At 38.6% G+C, this 21659-nt stretch overlaps 1 protein-coding gene across 1 annotated transcript in view; it reads left to right on the forward strand.

Moving 5' to 3' along the window:
• The window catches only part of slco3a1a (solute carrier organic anion transporter family member 3A1a), a 36385-nt gene extending 16755 nt beyond the window's left edge, over nt 1-19630 (forward strand). Inside the window, exons 3-10 of the mRNA XM_042412066.1 lie at nt 12681-12779; nt 12867-13139; nt 14477-14641; nt 14732-14930; nt 16860-17028; nt 17566-17738; nt 17861-17925; nt 18842-19630. Of these exons, the coding sequence (XP_042268000.1) occupies nt 12681-12779; nt 12867-13139; nt 14477-14641; nt 14732-14930; nt 16860-17028; nt 17566-17738; nt 17861-17925; nt 18842-19194 (1496 nt within the window). The 3' untranslated portion in view covers nt 19195-19630. The remainder of the gene's footprint in view (nt 1-12680; nt 12780-12866; nt 13140-14476; nt 14642-14731; nt 14931-16859; nt 17029-17565; nt 17739-17860; nt 17926-18841) is intronic.
• The last annotated feature ends 2029 nt before the right edge of the window (nt 19631-21659 follow it).

Consider the following 21659-nt stretch of genomic DNA (forward strand, 5'->3'; position numbering starts at 1 on the left):
TTAGAATCTTGAATTTTGGATTTGGAAAAAGATTAATTGCGCAGAACATCAATTTGTTTATTTCTGTGATTTTGCCAGAAATATCCTTTGGGTCTGTACTTCTTAGGCAACTTTTTACTCCCTGAAACAGCTCCCACATCTGGCCTGCCTCATCAATTCTCCTCTTCCTCAGGATACAGCACAATTAGTGCTCCATTATAATTGGAGGCAGACATGGTGCTGTACAATCGGCTGTATATTGTGCGCCTGCCTCTCACATGTTCCCGGAGAAACAGGCTGTTGGCATCTCTGTCGTGATAATTAGGCCAAGCCACCTGCTGAAGAAGCTGTTACCAGCTGCTGTCAAAGAGTCCCAAACCTCTCTGTGCTTCTTGCCTTCAATAGAGCAGCTGCGGCTCTCCAGTGGAGAGACGTAAGCACTCTGGTCTTGTGCCCTTTCTCCTCCATGCCTTCATCCTACCACCCAACTGCCCAACAATGGATACTGTGTGTGGCTCCGTCTCAGCCCCCAAGCAAACATCTGAAACAGGATCACAAACAGATCGCTGTAGCAGGGCACAACGACAGGGCTTTGCTCTGTTACATTAACTCCTACCCACCGTCTGTCCATCCTTCTCTCCCTCTGTCTCCCACTGACCCGGTGCTCGCAGAGTTGGCAGTCTGGCCGAGTCCTCTGAGCTTCCAACATCACATCAGTGCCCTGTTTGAAAACATGCCCGGTCTGTTTATGTAATCTTATGGCACAGAAAGACCGTCATTATTATTGTAACAGCAGTCGACGCTCGCATTACTGTAACATTTAAAAAAAATGCTAGCAATGCACAGCAAAAAGCTGGCAGTCACAGAAACAGTAAATTAAACGTCGAGTGTTATGATTACGGGTGCAGTATGCTGTCTGGTTGCTAACAATGAAGATCATCTCTTTAATTAGGAGTGTGGATTTAAATCCATAGGACATGACATAAAAACGAATGGACTTCAGTTGGAGCCAACTAATACTGATGCCATTTAGGTTAATGAGGGCTTTTACTGCTTCCTGGAATAGTTGGAGTGTGATGACATGAGGTTAATTGGACTCAAAGATTATGTTACAGCATGTCAGGTTAAAGAAGCCTAATGCCGTAGACCTACAAGGTACAAGTAGAAGCTGATCACAGGCAGCATGAGCACAACACAAATACAAACATTGTTAGAGTAAGAAAGTTTATTTGACAAGAAAAACAACAATATACCTCAACATGTGACAACAAGGCATTAAACAAACATGTTTTTTAGGGGTAAAATAATATAAGACTGTATAAGATACTATATGAGATTGTTTTAATTATCATGTTTCTTTCTATAGCTCATTTTATAGCATTCAGCATTATAGCTTCAGAAAATCCTTAAAGGCCTTCACATCACTAAACATCCACACAGGTGATTTTAATTACTTTAGTTAATTGGTGTTTTTCACAGCAGACATTTTGATTTGTAACAGTAGGAAAAGCACAAGTGTTACTAATAACATTAACTCCATCGTGTTAAAGTGTCCCAGTAAGTCATGACAATAAGTCAGAGAGGCAGTGCACAGGATACCAGGACCCTGAAACTGAAGCAGCTAGATGGAATTCAGCCATCATTCATTTTATTATTTACACCTGTGCTTTACCTGGTGTGACATGTTAAAATGTCTTTTGTGAAAAAAAGGCCTTTCACATCTTCTCACGACTGTGTTGATATGCATGGACCATGTTTGAATGACATCTCCCTGACTCTCCCGTTAGCTTCGCTGCACCTGTTCAATCAGGACAAATCACACCACTATCATCCCTATTAGTGCACGGAGTCTGGTGATGTCATGTAGTAACCTGCGTAGTTCAACCTACCTTCAACGCAATCATCAAATTAACTGAAAACACCTGTGTGAGTGTGCACATCATGTGTAATAATAACACTGCTTTTGATTATTGATTATTTTCATTATCCATTAATCTGCTGATTAGTTCCTCGATTATCCGATTAATCATTTTGCCAATAAAATGGCAGAAAATAGTGAAAAATGCCTGTTACAACCTCTTAAAGTACAAAGTGAAGCCTTCAAATGTCTTGTTTTGTCTGATTAACAGCCCAAATCCAAAAATATTGAGTTTACTGTCATGAATGACACAGAAAAAAGCTTCAAATCCTCACATTTGAGAAACAGCAACCGGCGAATATTTGATATTGTTGCTTAATAAATGACAAAAACAATTATTTGATTATCAAAATAGCTGGCAATTAACTTTTGTACAGTTGACTAATCGATTAATCGACTAATTGTTGCAGCTCTAGTCTTGAAATGACCTTTCACTGACAACATTGATGACCCAAAAACAGAGTACAGGCCAGATAATGTGTTTTTTATCAGTCTAATATTTATGCTGAAAACATTCTCATTGCTAGTTTCCACCTTTTGGGTTCTTGTGGACTATTGAAGCATTGAGCTCTTCATGAAGTGTAACAGAACAGTGTAGTTTGAGCTCAGATAGGCTTGTGAACCTTTCTTATCCTTTTACATGTCAAGATGCTTTTTAAATAATCACTCCCGTTTTTAAGTTCACTTATTTCACTTAAGCCTGTTAGTTGACTTGACTTGACCTTTTCACTTTCATTTATTATCTAATATTTATCCATAAGGAGACACACAGGATATGAACAGTGTGTTCTTTCGCCAAAGTTTAATATGATGGCTTCACTCTGTCTTATATAATGTAAGAGGGCAGGATGTGGATTTTTTTTTTTTTAAGATTAAAATAGCATTTATTTTCATGACAGGACTTCACTGTTAGAGCTCTGCTGTATATCTCACTCTATAAAACCTTTTTCTTCTCCCCGTCCCGCTGTAGTGTGTCTCACTTAAGTGATTTTTCTCTTTATTGTCATCCACAGAGTCATGAGATGTGGCAGCTCGGCTGTCGCAGCCCCTGAATTATAAAACAGGACAGAGATCTGTTGGGCACAGCACATCTTCACTCATTCTTAGACATTAAAAAGTTGGAATATGGGGAACAAATATAAAATGTGAAAGGATATTTGTTTTACTATTATTATTACACAAATGTGTGTGGTTTTATTTTAGTGTATGTTAGATTTATTGGGGTTTGTTGGGTTTTTCATCCATGTAGGGTCAGAAAATATACAACATTTTTAAGATTCTAACACATTCACACAGACAGAAAGATGTTTTAGTTGTTGTAGAAATCAAATATAAGCTCTGCATTAAATATTAGTTTAAGTGGTGTTTCCTCATTACTATTTATAGTAAAAAAAGAAGTTTCATGTATCTGGCATCAGGAAGTGAAACTGTGGTGAATTATAGCAGATAATGTGGTAAATCAGAGGCTGCATGTACAGTTGGCTCAGTGAAAGTCACCTGATTGTCCCGTTGCTTTAAAATATCCCGCTATCAGCAGTCTAGACTCATATCAGCTCTTTGTTAAAATAGACCGCTGATATGAAGTAGTGAAGCCTTCAGCGAGGCCCGATGTTGACCTCCCATTTCAGGCCGTGACCTCTCAGAGGCTTAGATTGAGCCCGAGCTCGGCTTAACGTGGCAGGGTGTTGAGGGGAGGAAGAGAGCCGCTGAGAAGCTGGTGTGACGGCCGGCCGCAGCCCGGACGAAGCTCTGCAGTAACCCCACTGCTCATCCTCAAGGGTCAAAATGCTAATAGTTTTAAACGTGTCCTTAAGCTGCACTTTTTATATAGCGACCATATGGCGTCAGTGAAACCGTTTCTGCTCCGGTGCAAGTTTGAAGTTAACTAGATGAGAGGAAGTTGTTTTGATTTTGAGATAATAGCAAAAGAAAAAATAAAGGTGTGCAGAGAGGTGGTTTCACATTTTAGATGATTTGACATAAGCAGAAGTTAAAGTAGGATGATCCTGATGTAATGGCATTTGAATGTGAGTTGAGAGCCTACTTTAAGCTTTGGCATGTTATTTAGGTCATGGCTGTGTAAAGTCACAGGGTTACTATAGGGTACAGCTCACCAGCACACCATCTCCGCTTGTTTTTTCACTCTGTGGTTTACTCAGTGGCTTATGTTAAAACAATATAGGGTATATATGTATGTATATATATATATATATATATATATATATATATATATGAATACATTAAATACAGCTATTTAATGTATTCATTTAGAGCTGCAATGATTAGTTTATCAATTAGTCAATTGAGAGAAAATTAACAAATGCAAATATTTCGGTTTAGTCATACTTTCAAGCAAAAATGACCAATATGCTTTTTAGCTTCTCAAATGTGATGATTTGATGCTTTTCTTTGTCTTATATCATTTTAAACTGAGTATCTTTGGGTTTTGGACTGTTTGTTGAATAAAACGTGCAATTTGGATACATTACATTGGGCTGTGGGGAAACTATAACGGGTATTTTTCACTGTTTTCTGACATTTTATTGATAAAATAAGAACTAATGTGATTATTTTCATCGTCAATTAATCTGCTGATTATTTTCTGTACTAGTTGGTGAATCATTTAGTCTATTGAATGTCAGAACATAGTGAAAAATGTCCGTCGCATGTCTTGTTTTATCTGACCAATAGTCCAAAAATAACTTAAAAATCTCAAAATGATTGATCCATTTTTGAAAAGTTGCCAATTAAATTTGTTCATCGACTAATTGATCAATCAACTAATTGTAATTTGAACAAAACAGATTAATCAAGACAATAATCTACAAATCCAAAAAAATCATTAGTGACAGCCCCATAATAATTCATCTAATTAAAACTACAATCATACGTTTGTTCGTTAGGTCTTTCTATAGAATGAGACTCGATGCCTTCGGTATGAATAATGTTTTCCTTGACAACTGACGTTGACGTTGATACTAAAAGCCACTCAAGTGGGCTGGGGCTTCACTTCCTGGGGTGAAAGCTGCTGTCTAATGCTGTTAGCACTTATTTATGGTTCACTGAAAATTTGGTAGCCATTAATCTCCTCTGTACCTCATCAAAATAGACTTGACCTTAGAGGCGACTTTTGCATGACTTTTACCTGTTTGTTACTAATCCTGTCTGCATGGGGGGGGGGGCCGCGTTTACATAACATCCATCTGCATAAACTGATGTCATACTCCCATCATGTCTGACACCAAATGTTTACAAAGTTTAAATCTCATTTGATCTCAGTAAGAGGATTTATTCTGTCAAAATTAGCCAATTTCCTGTCAGCAAGTTTTTGTGGTTCACATCTTGGACCTCAAACAAATGTCACAAAGCCACTGAGCAAGGGTCTGCAGGATTAGAGTGTTAGTACTATCAGTCAGAAGATAGAGTAGGCAGCGGTGTTTCAGATATATATTGTTTGAGAAATGTAAGATAAGAACTTTGTCAGTTCCCCTCAGAGTGCCTGAAGACAAACGACTTTGAGATTGAGATCAGATGTGACAGCAAAAAAAGTACAAAAAGATACGGAAACAGGACAAGCAGATAAAATACTCTCTATGTTACACACAGCAGGGTCCTTGAGTACTTCAATTTCATTTCATTACATTTTCCTGAAATATATTTGATACATTTCATTAACATTTTTAGAATGTGTATCGATGAAGTGATAATAGTTGATAACATCATGTAGGTTCAGTATGTGTAGGTGTTTAACAGAGTCTGTTATTAGAGGATGTACATTGTAGTAATTTGAGAACCAGATTATGTCATCATGGCACACTTTAGTACTTTCTTACTTATGAATGATGTACTAAGACCTGATATCTAAATGCACTTTCTGATGAAGTGGTGGGTTGTAAAACAGGGGAAATGGACACATGCTACTGATGCAAGTCTTTTCTAAATAGTTAAAATGTCTCTTTTTAACAGGAAACTAGTTGAAAGTATTGACCTGATACAACAAAGACACAGACCAACAAGGGGGGAAAAAATATGATTTTTTTTATTTTATTAATTTAAAATGTAAATGTTAATGTAATTAAACTTAAACTCGTACACAATACGCAGCCTCTGTATTTTTTAATTAATTTTATTTTAGATAAAATAGGCTATTTATGTGGGTTGTTATATGTCTTATGTTTTTACAGTTTTATTGGTCAGGTGATATGTCCATGTTATGGAATTGTATATGTATGTCATTTTTGATCAAAAATGCTTTCTGTAACCAGATTATGCAGCTTTTACATGTAAGAGCGGCACTTATACTGTACATGTAATGAAGCAAAGCCTGTGAGCTAGTTCAGGCAGCCCAGCTGCAGTCGCCACTGTACTCACATGGCATACTGCTGTCACTGCAACATATACAGTATCCAGTTCACCCTTTTAATCATGGCGGTTTACTTAAGCCGTCAGCGCTCTGCTTACACTTTTGCTGCACGCCTGCTGCCACACCGCTCACCCAAAGCTTTGCTTTTCACTAATGCTGCTGTTCAAATAGCCTTTCGAAAGCTCCACATCCAACCCAGCATCCACCAGTAGGCTCTGAATATACCTTCCTGTAAGTGGGAAGTTCGTGTCGTAGCTCTTCACTCCACTGAGCTCAGTGTTTCCATGTGCGGAGCGACAAGGTCAGATCCTGGACAAACATTAATGCTGTACATACAGTACTTTACATTTACATAATAATCTTTTCCTCGTGAGTTAGCTGACTGAACTTAAAGTATTTGTGTCCATTCCCACAACACAGTATTGATTGACAAGTTGACAATCACCAAACACTGAAAAAAACCCTTGTTTAAACTGATAGAAAATGACATACGCACATTATTTTAAGTTTCTCGCCCACGATACATATAACTCTCTGGTTTATTAAATTCACACTCTTTATTATGCAACAATAATTATCTGTCATGTTTCATTTGAGTGCAGAACTCAACAGTGGCAGCTACTGTAACTAGCATGCTAAACCCACAAAACAGACCAACCAAGCGTCCTCATCCGAGCAGATGCAGAACATACAGTGTATACTGTAATTCTGTAAGTCAGTTTTGATTTTGAAAGTTCTTTATTTAGGATTTGGTCATTGCATGTTAATTTAAAATGTCATAAACCTTCATTTTCAATTTTAGTTCCTTTTAATGTTGGAGACTAAAAGGCTTTAAATCCACAGATAAGAAGCTGTAGTGTTTTTAACATTTTAAACTCTGCATGTTAGCAGATTTCTTTGACAAACCAGAGAACAGTTTGCAGTTATTGTGCATACCTGAAAAGGGCTGCACGCTGTTTGTGTGCAGTTTGATGCGAGCAAAGGAAGCAGGTTGCCAGGAAGCAGAGAGCTGGTTGTTAGGTGTGGTGCTGTGACTTAGTCTCCTAATTTTCTAACTCTTGTGTAACTGTCAGCGTGAGTGATCATGCCATCTTACTTCAGTGGACATGCAGGAAGCAGCCTGTGCTCAGTCTGACATCTCTGGCCTGTCGGAGCGTTTCTCCCGAGTCTCTTCAATCCTAAATTAAAATGCCTTCACACTTCTACAAAGAGGATGTTATGACCTGATGTACGACAGAGGAGGAAGAGAGGGCTTTTGTTTGAAAGTTCATTTTTTACAGCCACTTTTCAGACAGCCTTGAATCTTTGTGCCTGCTTTATGCAGTTCTTCTGTCCTCAGACTCTTTCTTCCAGCTCTCAATTGACCTTTTGACACAAACTCATGTTTAGGCCTCTGAAGTAGAGAGCTGAGACTCCAGCTCTCGGCTTTATCTTTAGTAATCATTTAGCTCACTCTCAGTTTCAGTCTGGCCCCTCGTGAAAGTGGCACAAGCTGTTGTTTGGCCTCCCACATCGCAGTGTCCCTCTGCTCTTATTTAGCTCAAGGGATTACTGAGCCAACTTGAGCAGGATTAAAGGAAGAGGAGAAGGAATTCCCTTTGTACAGTGAGAGCAGGAAATGAACTGGGGACAGTGCAGGCGTAATGCATCTGACATTTCAATTACCATGAGCTTTTCTTTTTAACTTCACGCTGTATTGGCTTATAATCTCAACCCCTTTGGATGCTCTAAAGAAACTAAACTCTGCAACTGGGGATTATATAAACACCCATTAGCTCTGTGGAGGCCCTTGTATCTGCATCTCAACCTCTCACCTGGGTTTCACCTGGCATTAATCCGAGGAGCGATTTTTTTATGAAGGGTGCAGCCCAACTTGTCACAGTAGTATTTGCATAATGTTTCAGCTCAACCACTATGAGATTCTGTAAGATGGAAGTGCTCGTTTACAGTCAAGCACTGGTGTGGAAAGGCCGTGAGAAGTGTGAAAATACATAGCATGACGTCAAGGACTTTTTTGTTTTTTTCAAAACCACAAGTGTTACATGTGAAATACTTATTCCAGTCAAGAGTTTGTTCGTGATAAAAAGATATGGTTTGTGTCTTCTTTGAAGGGGAAGCGTGTAGCCAGTCGGATGTGGGCTGCATCTGCGTGTTAATTAATATCCGGAAAGGACAAGCCTCATGGACAGTAGCTTTCCCAGCCTTTTCTATTGGTCTCTAAACAAATTAGAGGGAGACAAAAACACTAGAGTCGAGCTTTGTTATTGAATTACGTCTGACATGCTCCCCTGAGAGTATAATTCACAGGATACTAAAAGGCTTGGGCAAACTACAACATGAACAAATTAGTTTGTTTTGTACTTATCTCATAACGGGACTGCTGCAAGGGAAAAGGGATTTAGAGGCAGTTTGGAAAAGTAGTGTGTTACAAAGATTACCCGCGGCTGTGGTCGTGTATTGTCCTTCATGGAGATTTAATGTGCTTAGGTATTCTTTTTTTTTTTTTTTTTTTCTCCTGCTTAATCCTGTCGTGAAAAACATTCCCGTTCCAGCTTGTACAGGCACAGTTGTCTTTTTATCTTTGACCTAAGAGCAACTAAGGGTCTCCAGTCACAGTCAGAGTCAGTTATTTGAAATGAGATTAGGAGAAAGAATAAACACAGCGCAGAAGTGGATGGGGAATACAAGTTTGTAATAAAAGTAACCAAGCTTGTCACTGTTGCCCTGGGGAATCCTTCACATGAGGCAGATCAACTCTTAATTTATGGTCACATGCTCTTCATCTCCTCTGCTCTGCTCCTGTCTGTACACTGAAGAGTATGTGCAGCATCTCCACAGCACAGAGGTAGTGAGGCGGACAGCTAAACCGTTGTTCATCACTTCCCTATTAAACCACAAATTGTTGTTTATGACATGTTAGAGGTGCTAGTAACTGTACTGTTTGAACTTTGGAGAGAGCCAGGCTAGCAGCATCGCCTCACATGTCTTTTTTTGAAATTATTATGTATTTTATCTTATTTCTAAGGGACAATAATAAACAATATAACCATTTGAGGTATTGTACCAAGGAGGGCTAGGACAATATATTGATATTATATCAATATTGTGATAAGAGACTAGATGTCGTCTTAGATTTTGGATATTGTAATATTGTGATATGACACAAGTGTTGTTTTTTTTCCTGGTTTTAAAGGCTGCATAACAGTAAAATGATACCCACTTAGTCATTATATCCACATTACTGACGATTATTTATCAAAAATCTCATTGTGTAAATATTCTGTAAAAGCACCAATAGTCATCCCTACAATATTGTATATATCACAATATCAATATCAAGGTATTTGTTCAAAAATATCGTCGTCCAGCCATAGTACCAAAGTTAGTTTAAAGTAAATTTTCACCTGCATCTGTGTTCATTTAAGTATTGACCTTCTCATCTAACTTTTGGCAAGAAATCATATTTTACTAAATGTTGAATTCCTTCAAGCCAAACTGGACATGATGAGACAGAAAGTTAAGACAGACAGTTTTTATCTTGTGCATCTCGCATTAAGCAGATTAGGCTCTGGATGGTGGAGGGGAGAAAAAAACTGGATTGAAGCAACTTGATGCTTCAATCCAACTTCAATTGAACTTGATACTTTGCTTATGTTTTGACTACAGGACCCAGTTCGTGTTCATGCCAGTTTAATGCCATTGTGAGAGACTCAACTGGCTGCACGCTTTTCTTCTGCAGGGTTTTGACCTTAAGATCAAAAATATTCATCTTTCATGAGGAGATTATCATCACCAACTTCAAAATCACGTGCCCCCTTGTTACGATGCGGATTGATAAGGAGGCATGGTCCCTCATAGATTAGTGATCTTTTTCACATGCGAGTCTCACTCTGTGGTGCAATGTTATCATCAAGGAGACAGCGTTTCTTAAAGCGGCCGGGGGTAAGCACGGATCTCAATGGAAACATTTATCTTCTCAGCGGTCGTGGACTCGTGGGCTAGTGAGCCGTCATCGTCCTAGAAGGTGATTTCACTAACTGAATTTCCTCTCTGAGGTTTCCTGTGGTGACAACGATTGTGGCGTTGTTGCTATGAGAAGACAACACTCAGTTTCTAAGGAAACACTCGAAACAGAGAGTGCACCGGCCTCATTTGCAACACCACAGGCAAATTCACTAGTCACACAGCGACTGCAGCCCTCCTCCATGAAAGTGCTGGTAAACTGCACAGTTTCATTGGTGTCTGGTAAACACTCCCTGATGTTCCACAGCCTAAGTCTTTCCTGTGTGTCTGCATGTGTTTGTGTTATGAATCCCCCAGTCTGTGAGGGTTAAAGGTGGTGAAGCGCTGCTTTTTGAGCTTCATTTTTTAAACTTTGATTTCATATTTTTATTTTAAACTGTCAGCAGAAGAAATTAGCATTAGCTTTTTTGTCAGCCTTATTTTCATATTATAAAACCACTACACTTAGCAAGAGGAAGAGGTAAAACCTGCTGTGCTTTGGCGCCTCATGGACACACATCTGTATCTTTGTACACTTCCGTGCTGGTCGGACTGTCAACCACAAGTTTCATTTGTATGTCTGAGAAAAAAAGCATGTTCTCATCCCAGCGTGAAGGCCCCTTTCTTTCGTTTCACTCCTAATCTCACGTAATTGACTCTGTTTATACCACGTTTTACGTACAGAGCTGCACCTCATGAATCTGTGAGCCATTTCCTTTATGTGAAGAATAAAATATGATGTGAATGAGGCCACAGTTAGGTAAATGTTTTGACTCCTTCCCTATGTGGGTGGTCAAGGCAGGAAGTAGACCATGATTTCACTCTCAGCACTCACAAATACATACACAGCTTAGTCACAGTTTCCATGCTTGTTCATTAAGTTGCTGCTCCTGGCATTTGAACAACATCTTTCAGGCTTACTGGAGATGCCGAGCCGATAGCAGCGATGTTCGGGTCAACCTGCAGCCAGTAGACGGAGACGTTACTGATGCTGCAGTGCCGGAGGAGGAAGTGGAATAACAGATGATTTCATTTTATTTTAATGGCAATTTTTGGTGCTAGCATTGCTGTTCTTATGAGGAGTAGTGGTCAAACTTAAAACGGGATCTGGTTTTGTCGCTGTGTCCCAGATACACTCCATGCTCAGTCTGATAAATCCACAGATCACAGCACACACAGTCAGGGAGAAATTTGTCTCCCAAATTGAGCTTTGAGTCTTCATTATGTGCCTGCAGTCTGAGTCACTGTGCCGGACTCTCACCCCGCTGACAGCGCTCTAAATGAGGATTTTGGATCGAGCTCCACTTTTTTTTTATCTCCCAGCTGCCTGCTAGAGCAGGTTGGGAGAAAACAACTGGTTCTGTTGTCGCGTGTCATCCACAGTGTGTGTGTTGGTGTGTATCTGTTTGTTCAGTGTGTTCAGGGCTGAGCCATGTGGTCATAACAAGCACAGTCACTGTGTGTGTGTGTGTGTCTGTCTGTCTGTTGCCACCATTGCTGTACTTGCCTTGTGGTATTAACTGCTTGATTTGATGCATCATGGCAGTCCAAATGTTTCCCTGTTTGCTGTCTCGTTTCACACGCTACCTTCTGGGAAAAAAGCTGCATAAAAGTGACCAAGAATGACAAGTTAGGGAACTTACATTTCATCCAGAATGTCACAAAGCCTTCCTGGATGTTGATACATTTCTCTAAAACTGGCTTTTTGATCGTATTCATTATAAAATTCAGATTTTTATATTGACTTTGTAGTCGTGACATTGTTTCATGCCACACTGGCCTTCAGAATAGAATAAAACTATGTTGTCCTACCAACTCAGAAAATTTGTCCTTGTCTCAAGACAATAAACATAATAAAAACAATAAACATCACACAACACGTATCACAAATCCTGAGCAATACAGCAATATATGTGCAAAAGTTGATTCATTTTACTGAAATCTCCCAACATTTCAGTGCTGTTTGTTCTTTAAATTGATTGCACGTAGTACAAAAGATCACGCTTACATCTTTTTGTTTACTGAAGGCGTTCTCTGGCGTGGTCCTGAAGTTATTGTTTCAAATTCAAAGTGAAGTGTGATTAACAATAGTCGGAGCTTTCCTGTATACAGCAGTATTATACTTGAGCTGTGTTTCAGGAAGCAAACCTTTTTTTGTGATAGAATTTCTTTGTAGAGCTCAGGACAAGAGACAATGTTCTTTACTTGTTATGTAAGAAGTCCTGTTCTTGTCTGCAAAATGTTTCACTACTGCAACAGTACTTTTGGTGTCCCATAAATCCATGTGCACGGGCACTTGTACACAATAAATAACATAAGTAAAGCATTTTTGGGTTGCTTTGGTCAATATAATTGTCAGTGTTTCCAAAAGTGAATGAAATTAGTCTAAACTTATGTATATTTGTTCTTTTTGTACAGGAATCCTCTTCTCTACGCTGGTGTTCGGGCCCGCCTGTGGCTTCATCCTCGGCTCCCTCTGCACTAAGTTCTATGTGGATGCTATCTTCATCGACACTAGTGAGTTGAAATTTTCTGCAGTGTTGCATTATTGTGTGTGCTTCTCTGTGCATGCGGGTTATTGACTTCTGCTGTGCCTCTCTGCAGGTAAGCTCAACATCACTCCAGACGACCCGCGATGGATCGGGGCCTGGTGGGCAGGCTTCCTGCTGTGTGGTGCCTTACTCTTTTCTTCGGCTCTCTTGATGTTTGGCTTCCCTCAGTCACTGCCCAACAAGGAGAGAGAGGAGGGAGCAGACAGTGAGCAAGTTATGCTTCCTCCATCTATGACTGCAGACTATGAGACTCCAAAGCCCAGCAATGGGGTTGCACACAACCATGAGCCTGCCAACAGCCCCACCTGCTGTCAGCAACTCAGGGGTGAGCACACAAGATCCAATCATACTGCACTGTTTCCATGCAATGAAAACTGATTTTCTGTACATGTAAAACATTTACAAATATGTTGCATACATTTATAAATACTGCATTTTTTTCTATATTAGTTAATTGAACCACAGTGTTGGAAAGTAACTAGTGCATTTACTCAAGTACTGTACTTAAATGTAACTTTGAGGTATTTCCTTTACATGCTTTAGTTTTTCCACTATTTGCAACTTAATATTTTTACTCCACTACAGTTATCCGACAGCTGTAATTACTGCGTAGCTGTTTAGATTTTATCAAAATATAGAAATATTATGCATCTTTATAGATGAAACTACCGAACAATATATGAAGCACTTAAAATTTCACCTTCATCAACAACAACATGAAAGTACATTTTCTGTGTTAATGCATCAGTAATAATGCAGTAATACAACACTGACAGGAGCTATTCTGCATAATAAGTACTTTTACTTTTGATACAAATACATTCTGCTGATAATACTTCTGTACTTTTTGACTTGTGATGGAGTGTTTTTATAGTGTGCTATTGCTATTTTAACTTCAGTAGATGATCTGAAATTTTCTTCTACCACTGAATAACACAGAGAATTAAAATGATAGTTTGTTAGATTGATACTGTTGAAATTGGCCTAAAGTTGTTTGTTATTGAATTCACTCAGATGTGTTTGTTTTGCACAGATGTAGCACAAATTGTGAAGTAATTTATTTATTACTCGTGTTATTTTTCGGGGGGTGCTTGACTACTTTAATCGAATGTGATCAGAACAGGTGCCAAAGACATAAAAGTACGGTTGCCCATGCAACAGAAAAACAAACAGAAACAAAACACAAATAGATAAAACACAATCAAATGAAGAGAACATTTTCACCAATTTGACAACAGTGTGCAGCAACAAATCACTCTGCAAATAAAGAAAACACAAGCAAATACAAAACGCTGCATGTTGCACAGAAAGAAACTGTGACAAGTTACACAACAAAGTTCCCACGCATCACACAAAACTGATAATCATAGTTAACAATCATAGTACTCCATGACTTAGCATGAACACGCAACATTTACCAGAACACCATATACGTTATTGCTGAATCATACAAGCACAATGTTTAAAAAAAAACAAAACAGTTTCAGTTCTGTTTCAGTTTGTTTCTATATTTAGTGAAGTTGTCAAAAAAGATGTTTTTTTTCATTGGTCGTGTTTTGTCTGTTTGCATGTTTTATTAAGCTGCAGTGTTTTGAGCTCTCAGACTAACCTGCATGCTAAGATAATAATGATTGTCCTCCCTCATTCTTTTTTGTCTACCAGTGATCCCAAAGGTGACCAAGCACCTCTTGTCAAACCCAGTGTTCACCTGCATCATCCTGGCAGCCTGTATGGAGATCGCTGTGGTGGCTGGCTTTGCAGCCTTTCTGGGGAAGTATCTCGAGCAGCAGTTCAACCTCACCACCACCTCAGCAAACCAGCTACTAGGTCTGTATTCAGAGCAAACATACATATGCATGGACATGCACGTTTGTAAACCAGGATGATAAACATGTTTTGTCCAACTTACTTTTTAAGGTATGACAGCCATTCCATGTGCATGTCTGGGGATCTTCATGGGCGGTTTGCTGGTAAAGAAGCTGAACCTGTCGGCACTGGGAGCCATTCGAATGGCCATGCTGGTCAACCTGATCTCCACTGCCTGCTATGTCTCCTTCCTGTTTCTGGGTTGTGACACGGGTCCCGTTGCAGGAGTGACGGTCGCATACAGCAACAGGTACTAGAAGCTTAAATTTATGGCCGACATTTGTATTTGAAGTCGATTGCTATTAAGTGAGTAGCAACATAATTGTGTTATTTTAGAGTTAGATTAGGTTTTTTTTGTAACAACTAACCAATCAAATGCAACATCTGTAGATCAGGAACAAAGTATTGTTCATGACGTAAGATGGAATTGGTCGTCCGCAGGAGGAAATTGGCTCATTTCACTGTCAAAAAGCAACATGATTCACCAGAGAAAGATCAGACCAGATTATAAGCAATAAACTACAGATAATGTGTTATTATATTAATGTATCCTCCTGACATTTTAGTCTTCCCCAGACTGAACCTGCTATAAGAAATTGATTTATAACATTTATGTTTAACAGCAATAAAGCAGTGAAAAGTAACTCTGCTGCCAAGGTTAGAGGACTTTACTGGAGGTGAACTGCAGAGTCTAAATGCGTAAATAAAAATTCATATCACTGATGGTCATTGGGGCACAGTGGGCTTACTTTTTATTCAAACAACTCTGTGTCATCTTATCGAGTCTATAAAAAGATTTTCTATTCATAAAGTGGCCTCGTGTTCTTCGGGCTGCACAGACTGAATACGAATGCAGAGGATTTCACTGAATCACTCAAACCTGTGAAAGGGTGTAATAATCGCTATAGAGCACTTATACAACAGGACATTTCATTCACTTTTATATCGATGAACTGGTCAACTAGCTACTGGCTCCTTTTCCAAATGCTTTTTTAAACACAGACAGAAACATGTGTTAAGTTTTATAAGTTGTGGTGGATCACAATATTATACTCACACTCATTTTGTCACTACTTGTTCATTCATTGTAGCCTGTTATTGTCCAGAGCTGGAAATTTAAAATTTGTCAATATTAGTAATTTTTGTACTGATAGAAGAACAAAACTCACTGGAACATTTTTTTTTCTTTCCCAAAATGATTTTTTCATTTAACAAAAGAAACCAAACTTCTCAAATAGTAAAAGTTGTTTAAACACAAGCAGTTATACAAAAAATAGTCTAAGACTATGATTGAAATCAGTAGATTTCTGGTTTAAGAATAAGTAAAGAAGAAAAACAGTCTGGCCAGACATGCCAACTTTCAGTACTTGACAGAATTTAAATGTGTCTAAAGCATCACAACAATGTTCAACACAACAATATCAAACATCATAAGCCTGAGCTACAAGAGGGAAAAAGTAAATTAAGGGGGCATAATTAGCTTTCTCACAGTAAAAATTATAAAAAGCACACATTTTCACACATGTATACATTATCCCTCAATTTTTATAGTGTACAAGTACATAGTATTAATAAAAATGTCAGGATTAGGTCACTTACCTGAAGATCACAGGACAAGCAGTTCATCAGAGGCCACCATAGATCAATAAAGCTGTTGTCATTTCCTTTTTATTTTGGCCCTGAGCCTCTTTTTTTGTGCTAGAGAAAGAAGTTCAGATCTATTTGAGTCCAAAGTTTCTCATCTTTAGAAGGCAGTAAAAAAATATTTGACATGTTTGTACTTTTTGTTACAGACACAGTTTGAGGTCTGTTTTGAGGTTCGACACCCTGTTGTTGCCTTTATCTCGCGCTGCTTGAATGTGAATGCAGTAATTTTGTGCGTCCTGTAGAAATAGCCACTTTTATTTTTCCAGAGAGCTGATTTTTGAGCAGCAGACCGGCCTTTACTAGTTCTCAATTTGATAGCCTGAACTCGACCTACTCCTGAGCAGATTAGCTGTGCAGTGCAGTTTCCATGGAGATGTACCCTGGTTAAAAGTGAGAAAGAGACCCAAAATATGACTGATAAAGGGCTGTATTTCTACTACAGTGCATCTTGGATTTTGTGCATTGCTTGTGCAGATGTAGTTGGTGTTTACAGTGGGGATGGATGCTCAGGTTCCTCTGTGTCTCTGTTTAGGACGCTGCAGGTGGGCAAGAAACCAGAAGCTCAGTGCATCAGTCAGTGCAACTGCTTCACCTCCTCCATCAGCCCCGTGTGCGGCTCCAACGGTGTCACCTACCTGTCTGCCTGCTTCGCCGGCTGCACCCGAGCAGGGAGAACGCTTACCTCGTCGAGCATCTCTCAGGTCTTCACCCTACGGTTGTCTCGTGATAGATCAGAAACTGTAATCTTACATAAGAAAAATGTAATCACAATCTCTGCAAAGGATCGTTATCTACCGTAGTAGACCAAATGAATGACAGATGTTACAAACTTTCCTTTTAACTTATTAAAAGTGTTGTATATACTGTGTTTTTTAAAGTCTGCCTAGATCAAAATAAAAAAAGTCTAGTATTTCATAGTTCTGTCATCAGCTATCACAGGCAGGGGAATCTGCAGATTAATGTCTTCTATATTCAAATCACTTGCAGAGAGAATTGCTCTCAGCTCAGCAGCATAAAATATCACTATTACTGCCAGTTGTCTCACCGCTGCATTTGTAGGAATAAATTAAATTTTTTTAAGTGCAAATCATATGTTCAGCTGTGTTGATACCAAGCTTTACCTCCACACATTTATCCAAATGTTAAATTAGAAGATTTAACTTGTTTCTTCTATAATTGGATTTACATATTGTTTAAATAGTTCTTCAGTCAACCATCTCGTCCTTTTCTGGTCACAGAACCTGACGGGGTGCTCTTGTATATCTGCTGAGAGTGAATTTGCCACGGCGGTTCCAGGAAAATGTCCAACCCCGGGCTGCCAGGAGGCTTTCCTCATCTTCCTGTGTGTGATCTGCGCCTGCAGCCTGGTTGGAGCCATGGCTCAGACTCCCTCTGTTATCATACTAATCAGGTATGTTTGTGGATATAGATACATGAGTCTCAGAAGAAGCATGTGTGAATAGATGGGTTCATGCGCAGAATTCATTTTGAAAAATAAAACATAGTAATTTAATCTCTCTGCTTCTCTTGAAGGACCGTGAGCCCTGAGCTGAAATCATACGCACTTGGAGTGTTGTTTCTTTTGCTCAGACTCCTCGGTAAGAGCTGTTTCTGACCTTTTATCAGACTTGAAATCATTATAGGATATTCTGCTGCTGCAGTTGTTCCAAAAGAACACTGTGTAACATTTGCATTTGCTCCTGAATTTCAAGTTGCTTTTGTGTTAAGAAGCATATAAACATTTAAAGATGAGGCTGGTGATATTCTATATTTTTCTTGCTCTCCACAAATCCCTTGAAAAGACCAAAAGCAACAATGAATTAACTAGTATTGCCTGCATGAACTCAGTCTGATACAGCTGTGTGCTACAGGCATAGACCTCCACTGTTGTCCAAAACTATTAAAAATACATCAATGAGCCACACATGTTCCTTCATCACGATGAACTTGAGCACATGGGTGATTTATTTTGAGTCATACACCGCCCTGCTGCCATAAATACTCACTAGACTACTCGCTAGAGCACCGAATGTGTATTAATGCACATCTGAAAATAGTCCCTACAAATACACTATTTATTCTTATTTGAGTAACAGCTTCTAAAAACTACATTTTCCAACTATTTAAGGAAATTACAGTCTTTTTTTTAAATTAATCTATATATTATGACCCGTTTTTAAAGGTTAACATTCAGTAGGAACAAATGGGCAGGAACCACAGAGAGAAGTTAGAAAGTATTAACAGATGGACAAACTGATTTTGGTCTTCTCAGGGGATTTGTTGACGTCAATAAAATATTAACACTTTTAAAACTATGTGTAATTGTAGAGCATAGATTACTGTAGCAAGACTGTGTTCAGTTCTCGTGACGTTACGTCACTCTAACAGAAAGAGTAGAAAATAAAAAGCTTACTGATGATGTGGCATTCACCAACAATGCACATAAAGTAGTTTTTTCTTATCTTTGAGGTAATTTGTGTGCAAAGAGGCTCACTAAGTGTTTCCATTTTGCAGGATTCATCCCCCCTCCTCTGATCTTTGGTGCTGCGATTGACTCTACTTGCCTTTTCTGGAGTTCGGACTGCGACGATAAAGGTGCTTGCCTGCTGTATGACAATGTAGCTTACAGGCACCTTTATGTGAGCCTGGCCATCATTCTCAAGGGCATCGCCTTCCTCCTCTACACCACCACATGGTATTGCTTACACAGGAACTACAAGAAGTACATCAAAAGTCACGAGTGCCACATGACGCCAACCGAGTTTTACCCCTCTCTCACAGACGGCCCCAAACTAGTGGACAGGACAAAGTTTATATATAGCCTAGAGGAACATGAGTTTTGTGAAAATATGGAGTCAGTTTTATAGTTTATAAAGCAAGAAAAGGACAATACAGAACATTCTTATTCTCTCAAAGGAACATTTTATGATTTTATTCTTCTTTTCTCGAGAGGTTAAGATAAAAATGTTTTTTGATAAAGGCGATGTATTTAATGGCCCCGTTCAGGTCACAGGAGCCGTCGCTCTGCACTCCACGTCCTCGATAAACTTTTGAAAGGGTCCATTTTAGTCGTATGAGCGAGGTGTTTTCCAGTGTTGCTGGCGAATTCCTGCAATGATTTGGTGGTAGGAGACAACTTACAGCTCAGTCCTAGTTGATTATTAGTGAGTGGACACGATGCTACTTCAAGTATAGTTGCCATATTCTTTTAGGTCTGTCATGATTCCAGTGACGTGTGTGTGTGCGCGTGTGAAAAATGACAGTTTCCTTACAGTCAGTGCACTGTGTGTTCTGTCTGTCTCTCTAAAGTGAGATTTTTATGAATTAAAAGAAAAAAAAGTTGGGGTGGTTCTTCATATATTCATATTTAAAAGTTGCCAAGTGTTTACAGACTAATAATTGCATTTTATTACAGTAATGCAAGACCGGTTTCTTCACCCTGACTGGGTTAATTTAGTGGCCTATTAGATGTTTTAACTGTCAGAAAATCAAGTCTACTTAAAAACAAGATAGTGTTTTTCATGTCATCATGCACTGTTGAGTTTATGTTCTCTTGCTGGATCATAGGCACTGTTTTTGATACTGCGTAGACTAGACTGTTGAAGTCTCGTCTCATAGGTGCAAATGTGCAATTCATATCTGATACGTCGTCTTTATTGCTAGTCCTGTGTGTCAGACTGCAGGTTTGTTTTTCATTATAGCAGTTTGTGTCATTTCCATGTTTGTTTTTACATCTGCAGAGTTTATTCAGTCTAATATGTCTTAATAAGGGATTATTCAAAAAAGATTGTTAATTATATTTTCTTTTGACTTTTGCACCTAGTGGAAGAGCAAAGAAGAAAATAAAGAGTAATATTTGTATGTGTTTTGACATTCAAGTAAAAGAGATTAGGAGTAATATATTTGTTCATTAGGCCCAGAATTTTTTATTAGATTGTATTTGAAATTATATCTAATCTAACTGTCTGAGATTTGTGTGTGTGTGTGTGTCTGATGTCACAAAAAAGATTTGGGACAACTCATAGCAGTGGAAGTAGGATGTTGCAGAAAAGAAACACAATCCTTGTCTTCAAGCTAGGCCTGTCATATCTGGAATAAATGTTACAGAAATGCAACAGGAGGATGTGTGTGTGCAAGGTCAGACAAAGAGAACACACTGAATTTATTCCTGGATACCTATTTGAAAAACTCTTTTAAAGCGACTCGGCACATACGACCGGTTACTCTACTGATCTCTCTGCAGTTACAGTTTTGACATTGTCCCTTTTCTTACACTTTTTGTATGGCAACATATCATTTATTTTACTCTGGCAATAAATTATTTTTCAGAAAAGAAATCAAATCAGAGTGTTTTTGCTTTCTTTTCGGGGACTTAAGGAGCTGCCATGTCCAGGTTTTCATATTATATACAAGCATAATTCAATTTTATGAACACACTGTATTTTCCATATGTATCATATATCAAGTACTGTACTATATTTCTACCTGTGAATTTCATAGGCTTTACGTACATGTGACATAAAATCACAATGTTCTGTTAAATACTACATTTAACCTTTAAACGGTCTTGTCAAACTGTTGAGCACCATAATGGTAAAAGCTTGAAATTTCCAGCTGTCAGTTTCTACTCATGCCTCATCAACATTTTCAATATTGTGCTAAGTGCTCTGTCAGTAAGATGTGAAGTATTGACCCTAGAGATTAATGGACCACAAGAGCACAAAGGCTCCTCATATGCACCGCAGATTCAGAGCTTTTACTTTGGCTTTTAGATTTTAACACTCGCTCACTATTCGTTAGTGCAATGGAGCCTCTGAGGACTTGAGAAGCTGTAAAATAAGATGCTATATGTTAGATAAAATATATTAGATAACTGAACATACATCATCTTAAGTAAGAAAGTATGCAAACAGTTTTCAACAAGAAAAGCTCAATAAGGATTATTGTCGTCCACTGATTTAGATTTTGATGCATTTTCAGACTTATACTTTTGAAAATCTGAGCTGCACAGAGTTTGTGTAAATCAGGATGGTTATTGATATATTTATAGATATATATTAAAATGGCTCAGATTATCTAATATCAAACACTGCTGAGGGACGAAACTGAATTCTCATCCAATTGTGTTTTGGACCGTTCATATTCCACCAAATGTGAGGCAACATCAGCATAATAACGAGGAGACGTCTATGAATAAATTATACAAAGCAGCCAAGATACAACTAATGACATTTATAAGGATAATGTCTCCTTTTGCGTTAAAAAAAACAGTGTCCTCTAAAAAATTTTAAAGAGATTTATTTCCATCAACTACCCAGACAAATACTTAAAG

This window comes from Thunnus maccoyii, chromosome 5 (genome assembly GCF_910596095.1).
Source record: "Thunnus maccoyii chromosome 5, fThuMac1.1, whole genome shotgun sequence".
Lineage (NCBI taxonomy): Eukaryota > Metazoa > Chordata > Actinopteri > Scombriformes > Scombridae > Thunnus > Thunnus maccoyii.